Below are 17,307 nucleotides of genomic sequence, written 5' to 3' on the forward strand. Positions count from 1 at the left end.
CGGGGTTCCACCGTTCAGTCACGCGATAAGCATTTATTAGCCCTTACTATGTTCAGAGTGTTTTATTTCATTCACTCACCAGTGTGTGCCGGTACCGTTTTCGGCGCTGGGGAGCGTACATTCTGGCAACTACATAATTTTTTTTTTTTTAATTTTTTTTTCAACGTTTATTTATTTTTGGGACAGAGAGAGACAGAGCATGAACGGGGGAGGGGCAGAGAGAGAGAGAGGGAGACACAGAATCAGAAACAGGCTCCGAGCCATCAGCCCAGAGCCTGACGCGGGGCTCGAACTCACGGAGTGCGAGATCGTGACCTGGCTGAAGTCGGACGCTTAACCGACTGCGCCACCCAGGCGCCCCGCAACTACATAATTTTAAAGAGCGTTAAGCACCTCCAAGAAAATAAAACGGGGAAATGGGGTGGGTGAGAAGGACTCACGTTCTGACTCAGAGTGAGCCAAACCCGGCACAGCAAGGGCCGGGGCGACGGCAAGTTCACGCTGCAGCCGCGGCCGCCACGTGGACGAGCCAGGGAGGCGAGAGAGCTGAGGTCGGGGGCGACTCTTGCAAATCCTTGCGTTGAAACATTTACCGAGCACCCTCTGTGTACTAGGCGCCCAACTGGAGAGCGGGCCAGCCAGGTGGTTCCTGCTGCGGGACCCCCACCATTTAGGCTGGGAGAAGACAGGAATTAAATCTTTTCAGAATGGTAAACTCTGTGGAGGTGATAAAACGGGTAAGTTATAGTCTCTTGGGAAAAGAAAGCCGTTGAAATAGAGAGGTCAGGGAGGGCCTCCGTGAGGTGACGTGTGCGACAAGGAGCCACGTGACTATCTGGGGAAAAGCATGCCAGGTGAAGGGCATTAGAGCCACAAAGGCCCAGGTGGGAGCGCACTTGTGCACAGGAAGCGTGAGGTCTAGAGGAGGAGAGTGGGAGAAGGTGAAGGCAGCTAAGTGAGGAGGAGGGGTAGCGCAGATCAGGCTTGGGTCCTGCGGCGAGCGCTTGACTTTTACTTTTAACACAGGAAGCTTGTGGGAAGGTTCTGAGACCCACGAGCTGACTTAGAAGTTAACAGGCGCCCTCTGGCGGCCGCAAGAGGAACTGACGGTGGTGTGGGAGCCGGGTTGGAGCCTGGGCCCAAGGAGAGAGTTGGGCAGATGCCACGACGGGGGCTAGGGAGTGGATGTGTGTTGCCCATCCCCATCCCGGCACTTTGGGGCGGGGGGGGGGGGTGTCCCTGGCATTCCCAGTCCCCAGTCAGTAATATACACAGCAGCCAGATTCATTCTTTTTAATACCATCCTAAAACTCAGGGTGGGCCAGGGTGGCCTCTGGGCTCAGCAGCTGTGAAGGAGGGGCCCCGACACCCCTAAGGCAGGTCACTGCAAGAAGGCACTCATGAGGGGGGCTTCAAGACCCTCCTCTATTCTTCATATAAAATTGGAGGAGTGGGGAGCCCGGAGGCAGAGGGAGGTGGGGAGACTGTTCCTCCTAGCCTGTGGGTAGAGAGAAAGGCAGGGAGGATGCCGGGTGCTGGGAGCAAGAAACGGCTAAGTCAGGGGCCTTCCCTCACACACATCCCCCATCTTCCTCCCAGGAAGTCTACAGTCCCAGCCTGGGGAGAGGGAAGGCCCCATGTCTAGGCCCCACCTCTTCTCTCTCCTAGCTGGTACGAAGTTGATAATCTGCAGGGAAACAATGAGCAGAGACCATCTCAGAATTGGGGAAAGGAAACAGACAGAAAGCCCTCCCCACAACCTATCCCCCACCCCAGTGCTCATGATCAACCCATGGATATGTAACAAGGACAAGAATGGGGTTGTAACACAGGGATAGTAACCATAGCAACAAGCTTGTTTCCAGGTGCAGATGGGGGTACTATGCGTTCACTCCCTTGCCCAAACCTGATCAGTACCCTAGAACTGCAGCTGCCCCCATTTTAAAGATGGGCCAAACTGAGGCCCAGGGTGGCACAGGGATAAAGACAGGATAGGCCTGGGGCCAGGTCTGTTGAATTTTGGTGCCCTCCAAGCCAGAGCGTGGTCAAAGCCCCGAGACCATCCTTTTGATCTCCTTGACCCCAGCGTCCCAGGGAGCCCGGCTGCCTTACCGCCACTCTGGGTGATGTAGCGAACCCATGGCAGGGCCTGGTAACCGCTTTTCTCAATGATCTTCATGTATCGGACCTGAAACGGAAGAGAAAGAGGTGGCCCAGGTGATGGGGACAGGCTGGCTGTGGCGAGGGTACCGTGTGGAACGGCGAGGGTACCGTGTGGAACACAACTCGGGGGATTATGCTGGCACGGTTGGGGAGTAATGAGGGGACATGGCTTGCGTCAAAAGTTTGGCACGTGCAGTGGGAGTAGGGGAAGGGGGAGGCGGCACAGGAGAGTGAGAAAGAGCACGGTGTAAGGGAACAGACACGATGTGGTTTTGGGGGGACAAGATGACAGAGGCCAAGGGAACGGTGTATGGTTTGCGGGTGGGTGAAGACACAGTGAACATACTAGTGGGGAACAAGATGGCACAGACCGGCTGCGGAGGTGAGGTGATACCGGCTAGGGAAGGAGCCAAGGGGTAGGAGAATGGGGAGCCCACTGCACTCACCTGGATCCCGGAGACAGTGAAGTAGGGGATCTCAAACTTGACCCCAATAGGGGGCCGGCCCTCCACCTCCTCCTTCTCCACGCTGGGGAGGCCAAAGTGGGCGCGCATCAGGTACTCCTTGCCCCCCTGAGGGCACATGGGGGCGTCAGATACACCAAGAGGCCTCTACACGCCCCACACTATCCTCACAGTGGCCCCCAAGCAGGCTCTGCTCTCGGTCCCTTTCTGACAAGACAGTAAAAGCTCCTGGCCAAGATTCACAGCTGAAGGTTTTTGTTCGTTTTTTTAATGTGTATTTATTTTGGCGGGGGGGGGGAGGAGAGAGAGAGCACACACGAACAGGGGAGGGTCAGGGAGAGACAGAGAATCCCAACCAGGCTCCAAGGTCAGCTCAGAGCTTGAACCCACAGACTGTGAGATCATGCCCTGAGCTGAAATCAAGAGTTGGACGCTTAACCGACTTAGCCAGCCAGGTGCCCCTCACAGCTGAAGTTTCTAATGACACAGCCTGGTCAGAGTGCTTCTCATGACCATCTCCCATTTTCCAGTCCCCTGATGAGCCCTCGCCACCCCCCCCACCCCCGCCCACCAGATCCCCAGGGACTGATCGAATCCTCCGGCAGCCCCAGGATGGGGTATCGTGATCCTGTCTATTTCACAGATGAGCAAACAGAGGTTCCGTGGAGGGAAGTGGGTTTCCAAAGACTGTCTAGCTCAGGGAGGCAAGGGTGGAGAACTTGAACCCAGGGCTGGTGTCCTGAAGACCTGGGAGGCAGGGACCTGCTGGCCTGGTTTCCGGCTTTATTACCCCTAAAGGATAACCATGTGCATGCATACATGGGTCTCCAGTTTATTCTCCGCCTCTCGCGAGCAGCAGGGGCAGGCGCCTCAGGCCCCACCCCGTACTCAGTACCCAGTACTCACCGGGAAGGACTTAATACTCCAAATAACGACATTCTTTTCGGGCACGTACTTGGCACTGCCTACACTGGTCTTGAAGCGCGGGGAGTCGGCATCACTGGGCACGGGCACGGATATCTCCACGCCGTTGGCCACCGACTGCTTCTTAAACTGCCCCTTGGCCTGTCAGGGGAGAGGGCGGGGCGTGAAGAACTCACTCCTGCATTCTGCCAATGTTCAGCAAGCCCTTTCCCCACAGTACCTCACAGAGAGCCTCCCCAACCCCGAGGTGGGTACGAACGACCATCCTGCCCATTTCACAGGCGAGGAAACGGAGACGCGGGGAAGCTGCGGCAGTTGCTCGCAGACACACAGCCAACAAGTGGCAGAGCCGGGATTCACACCCACACGAGACTCCAGAAGCCCCGTTCTTGGTGCCTTCCATTCAGACCTTTCGCTGGTCTAAAATGATGCCCCTTAGCCCATCACACAGGAGTTTTCATTTGATAGCTAGCATTTATTTTTTTTTTAATTGTTTAATGTTTATTTATTTTTGAGAGAGAAAGAGGGAGACACAGAATCCGAAGCAGGCTCCAGGCTCTGAGCCGTCAGCACAGAGCCCGACGCGGGGCTCGAACTCACGAACCGCGAGATCATGACCTGAGCCGAAGTCAGACACTTAACCGACTGAGCCACCCAGGCGCTCCTATTTATTTTTATTTTTAAAATATTTTTTTTTTAATTTATTTGAGAGAGACAGAGCATCTGTGTGCATGGACACCTGGGAGCTCACCCGCAAGCTGAGGAGGGGCAGAGAGAGAGGCAGAGAGAGAGAACCCCAAGCAGGCTCAGCACTGTCAGCACAGAGCCTGACGCGGGGCCCCATCTCACGAACTGTGAGGTCATGACCTGAGCCGACATCAAGAATCGGACACTTAACTGAGCCACCCAGGTGCCCCAAAGATGAACCCACAACCCTGAGATCGAGAGTCATATTCTCCACCAACTGAGGCAGCCAGGTGTCCCAAGGAGTTGAAATTTTAAATAAGGAAATCAGGAAAGGCCTCGGAAGAGGTGACATTTAGCAAAAAATTGAGGGAGATCAGGGAAGGAGCCACGTGGACATCTGGGGCGGGGAGGGGCTGTGATCCAAGGAAAGGGAACAACCAGTGTAAAGGCCCTGAGGTAGGACCTTGCTTGGTGTGAACAAAGAGGAAGCCGATATAGCTGGAATGGAGTGAGAGAGGGAGACCGTGGAAGGACACAAAGGTGACAGCAGATGGCCGTAGGGTCTAGTGGGCTGCCAGGACTTTGGCTTTTCCTCTCAGTGAAGTGGGAGCCATGGAAGGTTCTGGGCAGAAGAGAGACACACAGCCAGACTCAAGTGCTCACGGGTGTCCTTTAAAGGAACAGTGAGGGGGGCGAGGGCAGGAGCTGGGAGACCAGGGTAGATGTGGTGGAGGGAGTGCAAAGTGGGCAGATGAGGGATCAATTCTGACAGTATTTGCTGATGGTTTGTCTGTGTCCCCCAGGTAGCAAGCTCCCTGAGGGCAGCATATCTTTTATTTCTTCCCCCTTGTCCCTTAGTTCCCTTACAAAGTAGAGGCTCAGTTAAAACCACAATGTGAATAGTTGAGATTTGTGCGTCATTTAGACGTTACTGGGAACTTACTATGTTCTTACTGGGGAAAAGAAATCCACACAGGAGGAGATGCAGTACTGACGCAGGTCAGTAGAGCAGAGGCCAGAGGAGGTGAGAGGGTGGGGAGCCGAAACCGTGGGCCCGGCTGCTGGAACAGCAGCCCAAGTAGGAGGAACAGCCAGTGCAAAACCCCCACAGGGAACTGTGCCTGACATGTCTGAGAACCAGCCGGGAGACCCGCGTGGCCGGAGGGGAGTGAGGAGCCAGGGAGGGTGAGAGAGAAGGTTAGGGTGGAGATTGTGGGGAGGGGCAGATCAAACACCGTAAGTAAGTAATTGTTCCCCTGGGCCTACCTTGACCATGATCTCCACACGGCTGTGGGAGAACTTCTCAATGACGGACTCAATCCAGATCAACGGCTTGACCTACAGGCGGCAGAAGAGGGGGCTGTTGGAGGTTCTGGGGTCACCTCTCACCCCCTCCAGGGGGCCTCTCCCCTGCCTCACCTGGGTGCTGAGGCGGTAGGACATGAGCTCAAAGTCGCCGTCGGGTGGGATGAAGGAGATAGTGCGGTCATTGTCAAAGCGAGACAGCCGCACACACTGGTGGAATTTGACGTCTTCCAGTTCCACAGACTTGTTCTTGCTTCCTGAAACTCGGAGCCAAGCAGGCAGGTGACCCTGGGGGTCTGGGACAGGGTCTCTAGCCCTATCTTCCCTGCCTACCACTTATCATTACTTCTGTTTTAGAGATAAGGAAACTGAGGCCCAGAGAGGACAAGGAATTTGCCCAGGGTCACCGAGCTGGCCAGGGGCAGAGCTAGGATCTGAACCCAGGGAATCTGGCTCTTGCTGTCAGGTTTTCTTTTTGCTTTTAATTTAAGTTTATTTTGAGAGAGAGAGAGTGAGCAGGGGAGGGGCAGAGAGAGGGAGAGAGAATCCCCAGCAGGCTAAACACTGTCAACGTGGAGCCCGATGCGGGGCTTGAACTCACGTACCGTGAGATCATGACCTGAGCCAAAACCAAGAGTCAGACACTCAACCAACTGAGTCACCCAGGCGCCCTGCTATCAGCTTTTTCAATATGATGTTCTTCTGTCTCCTACTCCCACCGAAATGTCAGCGCCAAGGGCAGGGATTGGTCTTTTTCTCCATTGTATTTGTGCCAGGCAGTATCCACTTTTGGCACCAGTGAACCAGCAGCCGCAGCACCGGCTGTGACCAGCAGAGGGCACGCGAGTGCTTATTTCAGGGCCGGTTGCGATTCTCTGGGTCCCCAGATGGGGTAGGGTCAGCTCCCTCGCGCGCCCCCCTCCAGATGCTTACGGCCAGTGAGCTCAAAGAGCACACGGTCGTTGAGGCCAAGCCGCAGCTCTGGCATTCCCGACAGAAACACCTTGAGCTTGATGGTGCCCACGATCTCGCTCAGCAGGACGCTGCCGTTGGCATTGACCTGGGGGTGCACATGACACAGGACGGGGTGTCAACGGGCATAGAGCCTCCTCTCCTGCCCCCAGGCCATGGAAGGAGAGGGGTAGAGGTGTGGGGGGCTCACCAGCAGGTTGACAGACTCTATGACATCAATGAACACCTCGTTCTTCTTGTACTTGATGCCCTCAGAGCGCCAGGACACAGCATTGGTGACAGTGGGTGGCACTCGAGATTTGCCGGTCTCCAGCTTGTTGCCCTGCTGTGTGATGTACCTGTCAGGAAGGCAGGGGCGACAAGCAGCTGGACCCAGGGACACTTCCCTGACCCTCCCCGACTTCCTTCCATTAGTGGTTCACTCCGTGGCCGCCCCCGTGGCCCACTCACTCCTGCAGGATCTTGCTGTCAGTGGTCTGTGGGAAGCCGAAGTCCATGAGCTCGTCCAGCAGCTCATAGACGATGACGAAGTTGTCTCGGATGCTCTCCTCCTCCAGCTCCTTGAAGTATTCAGAGAATACCTGGGGGTGTGGGGAAACAGACACCAACAGAGGCGTGGCTGTGGTGTAGCTGGGGCCGTGGGCTGCGGCCCCACTCATCCAGCCATCAATTCAACAAGCAGCTGTTGGGTGTCTACCATATATCAGTGCTGGAACATTAATGGTGAACGGAGTCAACAATGTCCGTGCCTTCGTGGAACAGTCTAGCGAGGGAAATGGACTGGTAACAGAACCAACACGATACAACGTGCTGAGTGCAAAAAATGAGGAAACCACAAAGTGGGAACCCTGAGGCATGGAGGTCCAGGAAGCCTTCCTGGAGGAGGGATTGGAAGGGCTCAGAACTAGTGTGCGTGTGTGTGTGTGTGTGTGTGTGTGTGTGTACCATGAAATGTTGTGTATCTGGTGCTGTTTATGGAATAAGGTTTCCAATACATAAAATATACAAGATGACAAGGGAAACCCATTATATAGAAATACAGCTAAGCTCGTGGATTCCCTGAATTCTATCCACAGGGCTTTAGGGGTTTGGGGACCCCAAGTCCAGAGCCTCTGGGGATTAGGAGGCGTGACCTCAGCAGAGAGCCTGTCAGTCATCTGACATTTGAAAAACCCTCCGTGTCTCACTCTGTTCCAGCCCCATTGGCCTTCTTTCTGTTCTCACCTCAGAGCCTTCGCATATGCTGTCCCCTCTTCCCCGGGACATTCTTGCCATTCAGGCCTCAGCTCCAATATCACCTCCTCAGTGAAGCCACCACCATCCCTCCTGCCCCCTTGAGTATCAAGGTGAGTCTAGCACCCTCGTCACTGGTTCTTCTAATGCCCTGTTGAATCACCTTCATGTCCTTTAACTCCTCAGGACAGGCAGGGACTGTGCCTCTCTTATGCAGAGCTGCTCCCCTCTCTGCCTGGCAGGAGGCAAGTCAATACATATTTCTTGTTGGTTGGAAAGTATTTACCAAGCACCTTCTCAGTCATTGAAAATGGCATAGGGGTGCCTGGGTGGCTCAGTTGGTTGAGCTTCCAACTTCGGCTCAGGTCGTGATCTCCCAGCTCATGGGTTCAAGCCCCACATCTGGGTCTGTGCTGACAGCTCAGAGCCTGGAGCCTGCTTCAGATTCGGTGTCTCCCTCCCTCTGCCCCTCCCCCATTCATGCTCTATCTCTGTCTCTCTCAAAAATGAATAAACATTAACAAAACTTTTTTTTTAGGAAAAGGGGGCACTGGGATTGGAACCCGGTTTTCTCTGGCTCACATTTGAGTAGTATACCCTCTTGGGACCTCTTTGGTCCTCGCCCTATAGGGAGAGATGATCCCACAGCAGCTAATGAGAACACAGAGATAGATGGGGCTTCCATGGGTCGAGGTCAGGGAAAACTTCCTAGGAAAGATGGATCCTGAAAGACAAGGGCGAGACAGGTAGACAGACAGACCAGCCGGCCAATGGGAAGCCAGAACTTACCTCCACCGTCTTGTAGAGGAAGGAGTACACGAGGGAGGCGTTGGCGTTCTTCAGCGTGGTGGCTACCACTATGGGCAGCAAGGTTAAGGAAAAGGTGCCATTTTGGAGGTCTCAAATGGAGCACGGACCCTAAAACCTCACCCTGTCCTCCCACCCTCATCTCACCTCTGTCCACCCACCCCCTGCCCCCAACCTGAACCACTGATGTGCTGTGCAACTTCTGTCCTCAGTTCACCCTCTCTGGACCTGAGCTGCCAACACCCCAGGCCTCCAGGGACCCAGCCAGAGTCTGGATACAATAGAGGTTGCTGTGTTTGATCCACAAAAAGTGGACCCGGCCATGGCTCAGCAGTGGGGCCAAGGCGCCCTCCTCCTCCCGCTGCATGAGCAGAGGCATGAAGTTCTCAATCTCACTCATGGCCACATCGCCCTTGTAGTTGCGGCTGATCAGGGGCTAAGCGTGAGCAGAGAAGGCCCGGTCACTGCTGGGATCTGGGACCCTTCATCCGGGGGCATCAGAGTGCCTGGTTCTGACCCTAACTCCTGAGTGAAGGGCAGGGGCAAGACTCTGCTACTCTGTGCCTCAGTTTCCTCTTCTGTAAAATGGGTGCACGATAACAACAGCAAACATGTCTGGAGTCCTCCAGGAGGACCAGGCCGTGTCCTACTAAAGACTGGATGTTTGCTAACTGATTTTGTTCTCACTACAATCTGCGGGGGGTGTGCCATCACCCTCTCCATTTGAAGGATGGGGAAACTGAGGTGTGAACCAGGTGTGTAACAGCTGGGGAGACTGGGAATTGAACCAAGGCACCCTGGATCCAGAATTCCCGCTCCTGCCCAGGGCTTCAGAGGCACCAAATTGGTGAGGTAGGGATGACAGGAGGGAAGGGGGAAGGAGGAAGGGAAGGGAGGGAAGGCGGGAAGGAAGGAAGGAAGGAAGGAAGGAAGGAAGGAAGGAAGGAAGGAAGGAAGGAAGGAAGGAAGGGAAGGCGGGAAGGCAGGAAGGAAGGAAAAAAGAAAGCTTATAGGAAGAAAGATAGATTATATAGCTCCCGTTAGCTCATATACCTCTGTCTGGCAGGAAATAAGCAGTCAATAATAATAGTACCTACTTCCTAAGGTGGTTTAGTCCAGTGTTTAGAACCAGGATGGCACAGGGCTGGTCCTCAAACACCCTAGGCTTCACCACCACCGTTTTTGTTGATATTAAATGACAAGACGAATGAGAGGGGGCTCCAGAAAGGGAGAGCCCCAAAAGGGAATGAGGGCCTCCTGCCCCTGCCATCTTCCCCAAATATTAATAACGTGGATGATGAAGGCGACAGAAATAACTTCAATCGACTGAACGCCTAATGTTTGGAGCAGGGCTACTGTGCTAAGTAGTTTACATTCATCGGGTTATATTAATTCCTATTGGGTGGGGACCTGTTATTCCCATTTTTACGGGTAGGGAGACTGAGGCTCGGAGAGGCAAAGCCCCTAGCCCCGGCACCTGGTTGGGAAACAGTGGAGGTGGGATTCGACCCGCGACTTCCAGGGATTGGGGGAGGGGTGTACCCGCTCTCCCGGAGCTTTCTGGAGCCTCCCGGCCTGCGCGGAGGGGCCGCCCCTGGCTCCAGGGGAGCGCAGCCTCACCTGTCCTTCCCCCGTATCCCCAGCTCCCGGCCTTACCTTGCCCTTGACGTCGAGGATGAAGACAGCCGAGGCGGACATTGTGGCGGCCGGCGGACCTGGGAGGCGGGGAGGGAGCGCCGGGAGGCGACGGCGGCGCCGCTTCCTTCTTCCTGCGGAAGCGCCGGCGCGCAGGTGAGAGCCCAGGTGAGTGCGTCTTAAAGGGGAGGCCTCCAGGTGAGCGGCGCGGTTGGCCGACGCGAAGACTGCTGCAGGGCGGAGCTTTGGAGGGGAGCGCTGCCCCGCCTCACTTTCCCTCTGCACCCAGGAGTGCTGATGGGAGGAGTCTCCAGACCAACCATCCATCCATTCGTCCACCCAGCCAGCAAGCCGGCCAGCCATCCGCCCACTCACCTGTCCATCTACCCCCCTACTCATTCATCCACCCATCCGTCCATCCACCCACCCACCCATGCGTCCATCCACCTACTCACACATCCCTCCACTCAACCCACCCATCCATCCACCCATTCACCTCCATCCATCCACCCACCCACCCATCCACCCACCCACCCATCCATCCCTCCACTCAACCCACCCATCCACCCACCCCCCACCCACCATCCGCCCATCCATCCACCCACCTATCCATCTATTCACCAATCCCACCCACCCACCCATCCATCCACCTACTCACCCATCCCTCCACTCACCCACACATTCACCCACCCACCCATCCGTCCACCCCCCCCACCCATTCACCCATCCATCCATCTCCATCCATCCACCTACTCACACATCCCTTCACTCAACCCACACATTCATCCTCATCCACCCATCCATCTACCCACCTACTCATCCACCCATTCACCCGCCCACCCATCTATCCATCCACCCACCCATCCACCCATTCATTCATTCATTCATCTTGTTTCTCCTCCATCTTGTTATCACCCCCATGCATATCAGCCCCATTAGGGCAGAGATTTTGTCCTGTTCATCTCTGTGTCCCCAGTGCCCCATACTGGGTACTCAATATTATTTGTCCAGATCATTCATTCATTCCTACAATAACTATCGACTACTTAATTTATTCTTTCACTCAAATATTTACCGACTAGTAAATTCCTTCACTGAGGAACTGTGGGTAGCACTGTGAGCAGAAGACATGTAGCTGCCTTTATTATTATTATTAAAGTTAGTCTTACTGATACCAAAAATATTTATAAGCTCCTACTGTGTGACACGAAGATGTTGATAGAGGGGTGCCTGGGTGGCTTAGCTGGTTAAGCGTCTGACTCTTGACTTTGGCTCAGGTCGTTATCTCGCTGTTCATGGGTTTGAGCCCTGAGTAAGGCTCTGCATTGACAGTGCAGAGCCTGCTTGGGATTCTCTCTCTCTCTTTCTCTCTCTGCCCCTACCCCATTCTCAATCTCTCTCTCTGTCTCCCTCTCAATAAATAAACTGAAAAAGTTTTTTAGAGGGGCACCTGGGTGGCTCAGTTGGTTGGGCATCTGATTTTGGCTCAGGTCATGATCTCGTGGTTTCTGGGTTTGAATCCCACATCAGGCTCTGTGCACAGAGCCTGGACCCTGCTTTGGATCCTATGTCTCCCCCTCTCTCTGCCCGTCCCATGCTCATGCTCTGTCTCTCTCTGTCTCTCAATAATAAATAAACATTAAAAAAAATTTTTTTTAATTTTTTTAGAAAGATGTTGATAGAATGTTGAAAAGATAGGGGTGCCTGGGTGGCTCAGTCGGTTCAGCATCCGACTTTTGATTTCTGCCCAAGTCATGATCTCACAGTTCATGAGTTCAAGCCCTGCATTAGGATCTGCACTAACAGAGTGCAGCCTGCTTGGGATTCACTCTCTCCCTCTCTCTCTCTTTCTGTCCCTCCCCCACTCTCTCCATCGCTCAAAATATATAAATAAACGTTTTTTAGAAAAAATAACGTAGACAAGGTAAATGATCAGTATTATTGTGATTATATTAGAAAATTATTCACTCAACGAACATTTATTGAGCACCTACTGGGTGCTGGACTGAACATACAGAAGTCGCTTTCGTTATGGTGATGATGCTGATGCTGTTGATGATGATTCGCGGAGTGAGTAAATATTTATTGGGTACCCTCTGTGGCACTATCGGTGGCAAATGGACAAAGCCACTCCGCTGCTCTCTTGAAGGGAGGGTGAGAGGCACATAACATAAGACGATCTCTGATCATGACAGGAGCCCTGAAGGCCAGTAAAGTGGTGGCGGGGTTGGGGGCTGTTAGAGAAGGAATGCCGGGCTGTGAGATCAGGGAAGGGACTGACATTTGGAAATTCCCTACCATGACCTTATGAGTAGGAATAAGCCAGCAGAAAGAGTCCTCGTGCAGAGCCCGGCAGGGCAACTGGAACCAGCTGCTTGAGCTCAAGTCCTGGCCCTGCCACCAGCCAGCTGGGTGGCCTTGGGCACCTGCCCTCCCCTCCCTGGATTCCGGTCTGCACATCTGTGAGATAGAGTTAACTACACTCTCCTCATTAGGCTATTGTGCACAGGCATGGGTTGTCACCCCCAATGGGACTCTTGGAGCAGGCCTGGGACGGAGCCAGCCCCCAGTAAATTATTAGTATTAGCTATTATTGGTGCTATTATTGTTGCTGTTGTTGTTGTTATTATTCTTATTATTACTATTATTTACTGTGTAGTGGGGATGGTCCCTCTTGGGCCTCAGTCTCTCCTTCTGTTAAATGGGCGTAAGAGTCTTGGTGCCACCTCTTCAGGCTTTGCTCACTGGCCTGCCGGGCATACCTCGATGTCTGCCCATTAACTGTTGTGGACCCCATACTGTCTGCCCTCCTAGCGGGACGAGCTGGGGCAGGAAAGGGAAAACTCACTTTCAGCCTGGCTGGAACTGATCCTGCTGGGAGGGGTGGGGAGGGTCCCGAAGGGCCTGGTGGAGGGGAGAGGGCACTCAGCTCTCTCAGGCTTCATCCTTCTGCAAACCCAGCCCCACACCTTTATCAGCTGCTGGGGGTGGGGTGGGGTGGGCGTCCCCATAAGGGGACTTGAGGCAGGGCGGTGAGAGCTGCAGATATGAGAACCACCACTCCCCTCTCTGCTGGTGTCGAACGTGGATAATATCACGGCACCGAGAGCTGACGTGCACGTTCATTGAACACTCCTAACGCTTTTTTTAAGTTTATTTATTTTGCAAGAGAGAGCGAGCAGGAGAGGGGCAGAGAGAGAAGGAGAGCGAGAGAATCCCAAGCAGGCTGCGCGCTGTCAGTGCAGAGCCTGATGTGGGGCTCGAACCCACAAACACAAGATCACGATGTGAGCCAAAACTAAGAGTCAGACGTTGAACCGACTGAGCCACCCAGGCCCCACTCCTGACACTTCTTTGTGTCTTCCTCAATTATTTTTTCAAGTTCGTTATTTTTTCGCTGTTTGACTTTGGCCTTCCTATCTTTGGTTTTCCTGAAAATTCAGGACCTGAGGGGGAAGACATTTCCTGTCTTCTCACATTGGAAGAAGCAGAGGCACAGAGAGGTGAAGCCACTTGCCCAACGTCACACAGCTGTGAAGCAGCTGAACCAGAATTTGAACCTGAGTCCTGGCATTCAAGAGCCCAATCCCAACCTACTCCCAACTGCTCCGCCATATTGCCAGATACAAGTATTGCTACTAAATGGGGCGCCTGTGTGGCTCAGTCGGTTGAGTGTTCGACTCTTGATCCTGGCTCCAGTCATGATCTCACATTGCGCTCTGTGCTGACCTCTAGGAGCTTGCTTGGGATTCTCTCTCTCTCTCTCTCTCTCTCTCTCTCTCTCTATCTCTCTCTCTGCCTCTCCCCCACTCTCTCTCAAAATAAGTAAATAAACTTAAAACAAACAAACAGGTATTGCCACTACTAACAACAGCTCTTGCTTGTGTGGTGCTCGTTATACCCAGGCCCTGCCCTCCATGTCCTCCATGTGGGAATCCTCCTAGCAACAATTAGAAACAATGCCTTGAGTTCTGGAGGCCTATTCCATTCCACAGATGGGAAAGCTGAGGTGAGGAGAGCATCTGCTGACTTGGACAAGTCACCCAGTCAGCAATGGAAAACCCAAGGTTTTATGATGTCTTTGCTCAAAAGAGGGGGATTCCTGCCCCTCTCCTACCTGTCCCCTGCTCAGAAGGTGGCCCGGGGGGTTGCAGACACTGCCGGGCCCTTGCCCCAGCCCATCACCACCGAACCTCTCAAGAGCCCTTCTCCTGGGTCCCTGAGATGTTTTCAGGCAGTAAATAGAACCCAAAAGCCTGGGCCCAGAGCCCTGGAATCTGAAATTCAAGGCCTGTTTGGCTGAAAAATTCATGAACCCAAAAGCTTCTGTGGGGTCAGAGAACAGAGCAGCTCTGTGTGCCCAGACGCCCCGCCTCAGCTGCAACCTCTCCTATCCCCAGGGGCTGTGGCCTTGTCCCAGTTCCTCCGAGATGCCTACAGCCTGCCCCAGCCTCCCCTCTGGGACTCTGCCTCTAGGCTCCCCCTTCAATCCCTTCTCCACACTTTACTAAAGGGATCCATCTGAAACTCAAAACTCCCTCACTCTCACATCCCCCATGGCTCCCATTGCCCTGGAGTTGCCTGACCTGGTACAGTCAGGATCAACCCCTGCTGACCCCTCCCACGAGCCACTGCTTGAACCCACTACCCCAGGCGAAACTGACTTCCTTAATTTCAGTTCCTCTCTCTCTTTCTCTCTTTCCTCAGGCACCTAACCGCGCAGGATACAACGCCTGCCCCTTTGTGCTTTCTCAGCCTCTTTCTCAAGCAGCAAGAAGGTCTCCTCTTCAAGGAATCCTCTCTGATCTTCCGATCCACGTCTAGGTCACGACTGTTCTCTGGGCTCTCTCAAATGTCCCATGCTTCCCTGTCACAGCTGTGTCGCACCGTGTTTTTAAAAATCTATTAAAAAAAAAAACCCTTTTATTATCATCGCTGTATTTATACATATGGCATAAACTACCATTTTATCCATTTCAAATGTACAGTCCAGGAACATCAAGCACATTCACACCATTATGTAACCACCCTCACCATTTATCTCCAGGATTCCTTTCACCTTGCGGGGCGCCTGGGGCTCAGGCAGTCGCGCATCCGACTTGATTCAGGTTATGACCTCGCGGTTTGAGAGGCCCTTGTCAGGCTCTGTGCTCACAGCTCAGAGCCTGGAGCCTGCTTCCAGTTCTGTCTGTCTGTCTGTCTGTCTCTTTCTCTGCCCCTCCCCCACTCACGCTTAGTCTCTCTCTCTCTCAAAAATAAATTAAAAAACAAAACAAAACAAAACTCCTTTCACCTTGCAAAACTGAGACTCTGTCCCGTGAAACCCTAACCTCCCAGCCCCTTGGGCCCCTCCCTAGCCCCTGGTGCCCACCGTCTCCTTTCTTTCTCCATGAATTTTTTTTTTAAATTTTTTTTTTCAACGTTTATTTATTTTTTGGGGGACAGAGAGAGACAGAGCATGAACGGGGGAGGGGCAGAGAGAGAGGGAGACACAGAATCGGAAACAAGCTCCAGGCTCTGAGCCATCAGCCCAGAGCCTGACGCGGGGCTCGAACTCACGGGCCGCGAGATCGTGACCTGGCTGAAGTCGGACGCTTAACCGACTGCGCCACCCAGGCGCCCCACTTTCTCCATGAATTTGACTCCTTTGGGGACCTCAAATAAATGGAATCATACAGCATTTATCCTTTTGTGACTGGCCTGTTTAAATCTATTTTTAAAAATTTCTAATGTTTATTTATTTTGAGAGAGAGACAGCAGGGGAGGGGCAGAGAGAGAGAGAGAGAGAGAGAGAGAGAGAGAATCCCAAACCAGGGTCTACACTGTCACTTTAGAGTCGGATACAGGGCTCCGTCTCACCAACCTCGAGATCATGACCTGAGCCGAAATCCAGTCGGACACTCAACCAACTGAGACACCCAGGTGCCCCTAAATCTATTTTTCGCCAACAGGGCACCAGGGTCCCTTTTTCCTCCACATTCAGTCTTTTTTAAAACAAAATTTTAATCACCCAAGAAACGCATGAATATGTTCTCCTATTAAAGGAAGAGGAAGAAAGAGAGAACATTGTAGATTGGGAAAAGGTCCCCTGTGCCCACCCCCCATCTTGGTCTTTCTGACAACCACTGATTCGTTCAGATCTTTTTCTATTAAGGTACAGGCAGGGGTGTGTGTGTGTGTGTGTGTGTGTGTGTGGTCATATCTCTCTATTCCCCCATACCATCCACAACTACCAACTAAATACAACTTACAATTTCTACTCACCAACAGGACCTGGCAACCTAGCTGGGCTACTCTAGCAGGGTTATGGATTATCTGTGAATGGTGAAGTCAGGCTCCATGAGTTCAAATCCTTGTAGAGCCCCACATTCACTAACTGGGTGACTGTGGAGAAATTACTTAACCCCTCTCTCCAACTGGAAAATGGTTGCAAGGATTTAAGACAAAGCACTTAATGAGTGGCTTAGCCTCTTTGTGTCACTTTCCCCCACTGGAAAATGCTTGTAAAGATTTAATATAAAGCATTTAATACCTCTTCTGATGCTGACTAAGCTCCCTATAAACATTCACTCTTGTTATAACCTGCAGGGCCACCTCCTTCCTTCTTAGGGTATTTAAATTTTTTCCACTTTTAAAACGAAACGTGTTAGGAAGGGGCAGATGTCAAATACTTGCCACAAACTGAACCCACCTGTGTGACCACAGCCCTGGTTCCTGTCACCCCGGAAGCTGCCTCAGAGGTGCTGCCACCCACAAAGGCAACTGAACCCATGCTTAGTTACCATAGGTTGATGAACTATGTCTGTCTTAGAATTTCATTCAAAAGTACCTGGTCTTTGTCACTTGACACAATACTGTCTTTGATACTCATCCACGCTATTGAACTTACCGGTAATCGATGCCTTTTGATTGCTGAGGACTATTCTACGGTATGGGTGGGACCACAGTGTGTTGAACTGTGAATTCACAGCTGTTGAAGTGTGACTTCACCCATTTATGGACATTTGGGTTCCTACCAATTTCTGGCCGTTATGAGCAAAGCTGTATAAAGTTGCTGTGAACATTCGTATACAAGACTTTGTATCTTTTCTTTCTTTCTTTCTTTCTTTCTTTCTTT

General features: G+C 52.8%; 1 protein-coding gene across 3 annotated transcripts; it reads right to left on the reverse strand.

The window, feature by feature from the left end:
• Positions 1 to 1,278: 1,278 nt before the first annotated feature.
• Positions 1,279 to 10,523, reverse strand: AP1M2 (adaptor related protein complex 1 subunit mu 2). Of its 3 annotated transcripts, XM_030300100.1 has the most exons (13): positions 10,212 to 10,523; positions 8,835 to 8,991; positions 8,538 to 8,605; positions 8,331 to 8,372; positions 6,966 to 7,096; positions 6,706 to 6,853; positions 6,477 to 6,603; positions 5,658 to 5,806; positions 5,505 to 5,576; positions 3,534 to 3,692; positions 2,610 to 2,735; positions 2,113 to 2,188; positions 1,279 to 1,687 (listed from the first exon to the last, which is right to left on the reverse strand). In XM_030300100.1, the coding sequence occupies exons 1-13, from the start codon at positions 10,515 to 10,517 to the stop codon at positions 1,665 to 1,667; spliced, it is 1,584 nt and encodes a 527-aa protein (XP_030155960.1). In that variant the 5' UTR covers positions 10,518 to 10,523; the 3' UTR covers positions 1,279 to 1,664. The 3 variants fall into 3 exon arrangements, with proteins under 3 accessions (XP_030155960.1, XP_030155970.1, XP_030155978.1); XM_030300110.1 differs by lacking the exon at positions 8,331 to 8,372 and having other exon boundaries at positions 10,212 to 10,387; XM_030300118.1 differs by lacking the exon at positions 8,331 to 8,372 and having other exon boundaries at positions 5,658 to 5,800; positions 10,212 to 10,384.
• Between the last annotated feature and the right edge of the window lie 6,784 nt (positions 10,524 to 17,307).

The sequence above is a fragment of the Lynx canadensis genome, chromosome A2 (assembly GCF_007474595.2).
Source record: "Lynx canadensis isolate LIC74 chromosome A2, mLynCan4.pri.v2, whole genome shotgun sequence".
Taxonomy (NCBI): Eukaryota; Metazoa; Chordata; class Mammalia; order Carnivora; family Felidae; genus Lynx; species Lynx canadensis.

Coding starts and splice junctions, on each gene's coding strand:
- AP1M2 (XM_030300100.1), bottom strand. CDS start 10,517: ATGGATGGTTGGTCTGGAGACTCCTCCCATCAGCACTCCTGGGTGCAG. Junction 5,807..6,476: donor GCTCTTTGAGCTCACTGGCC/GTAAGCATCTGG, acceptor CTTGGCTCCGAG/TTTCAGGAAGCAAGAACAAG. Junction 2,189..2,609: donor TCACTGTCTCCGGGATCCAG/GTGAGTGCAGTG, acceptor CTTCCGTTTCAG/GTCCGATACATGAAGATCAT.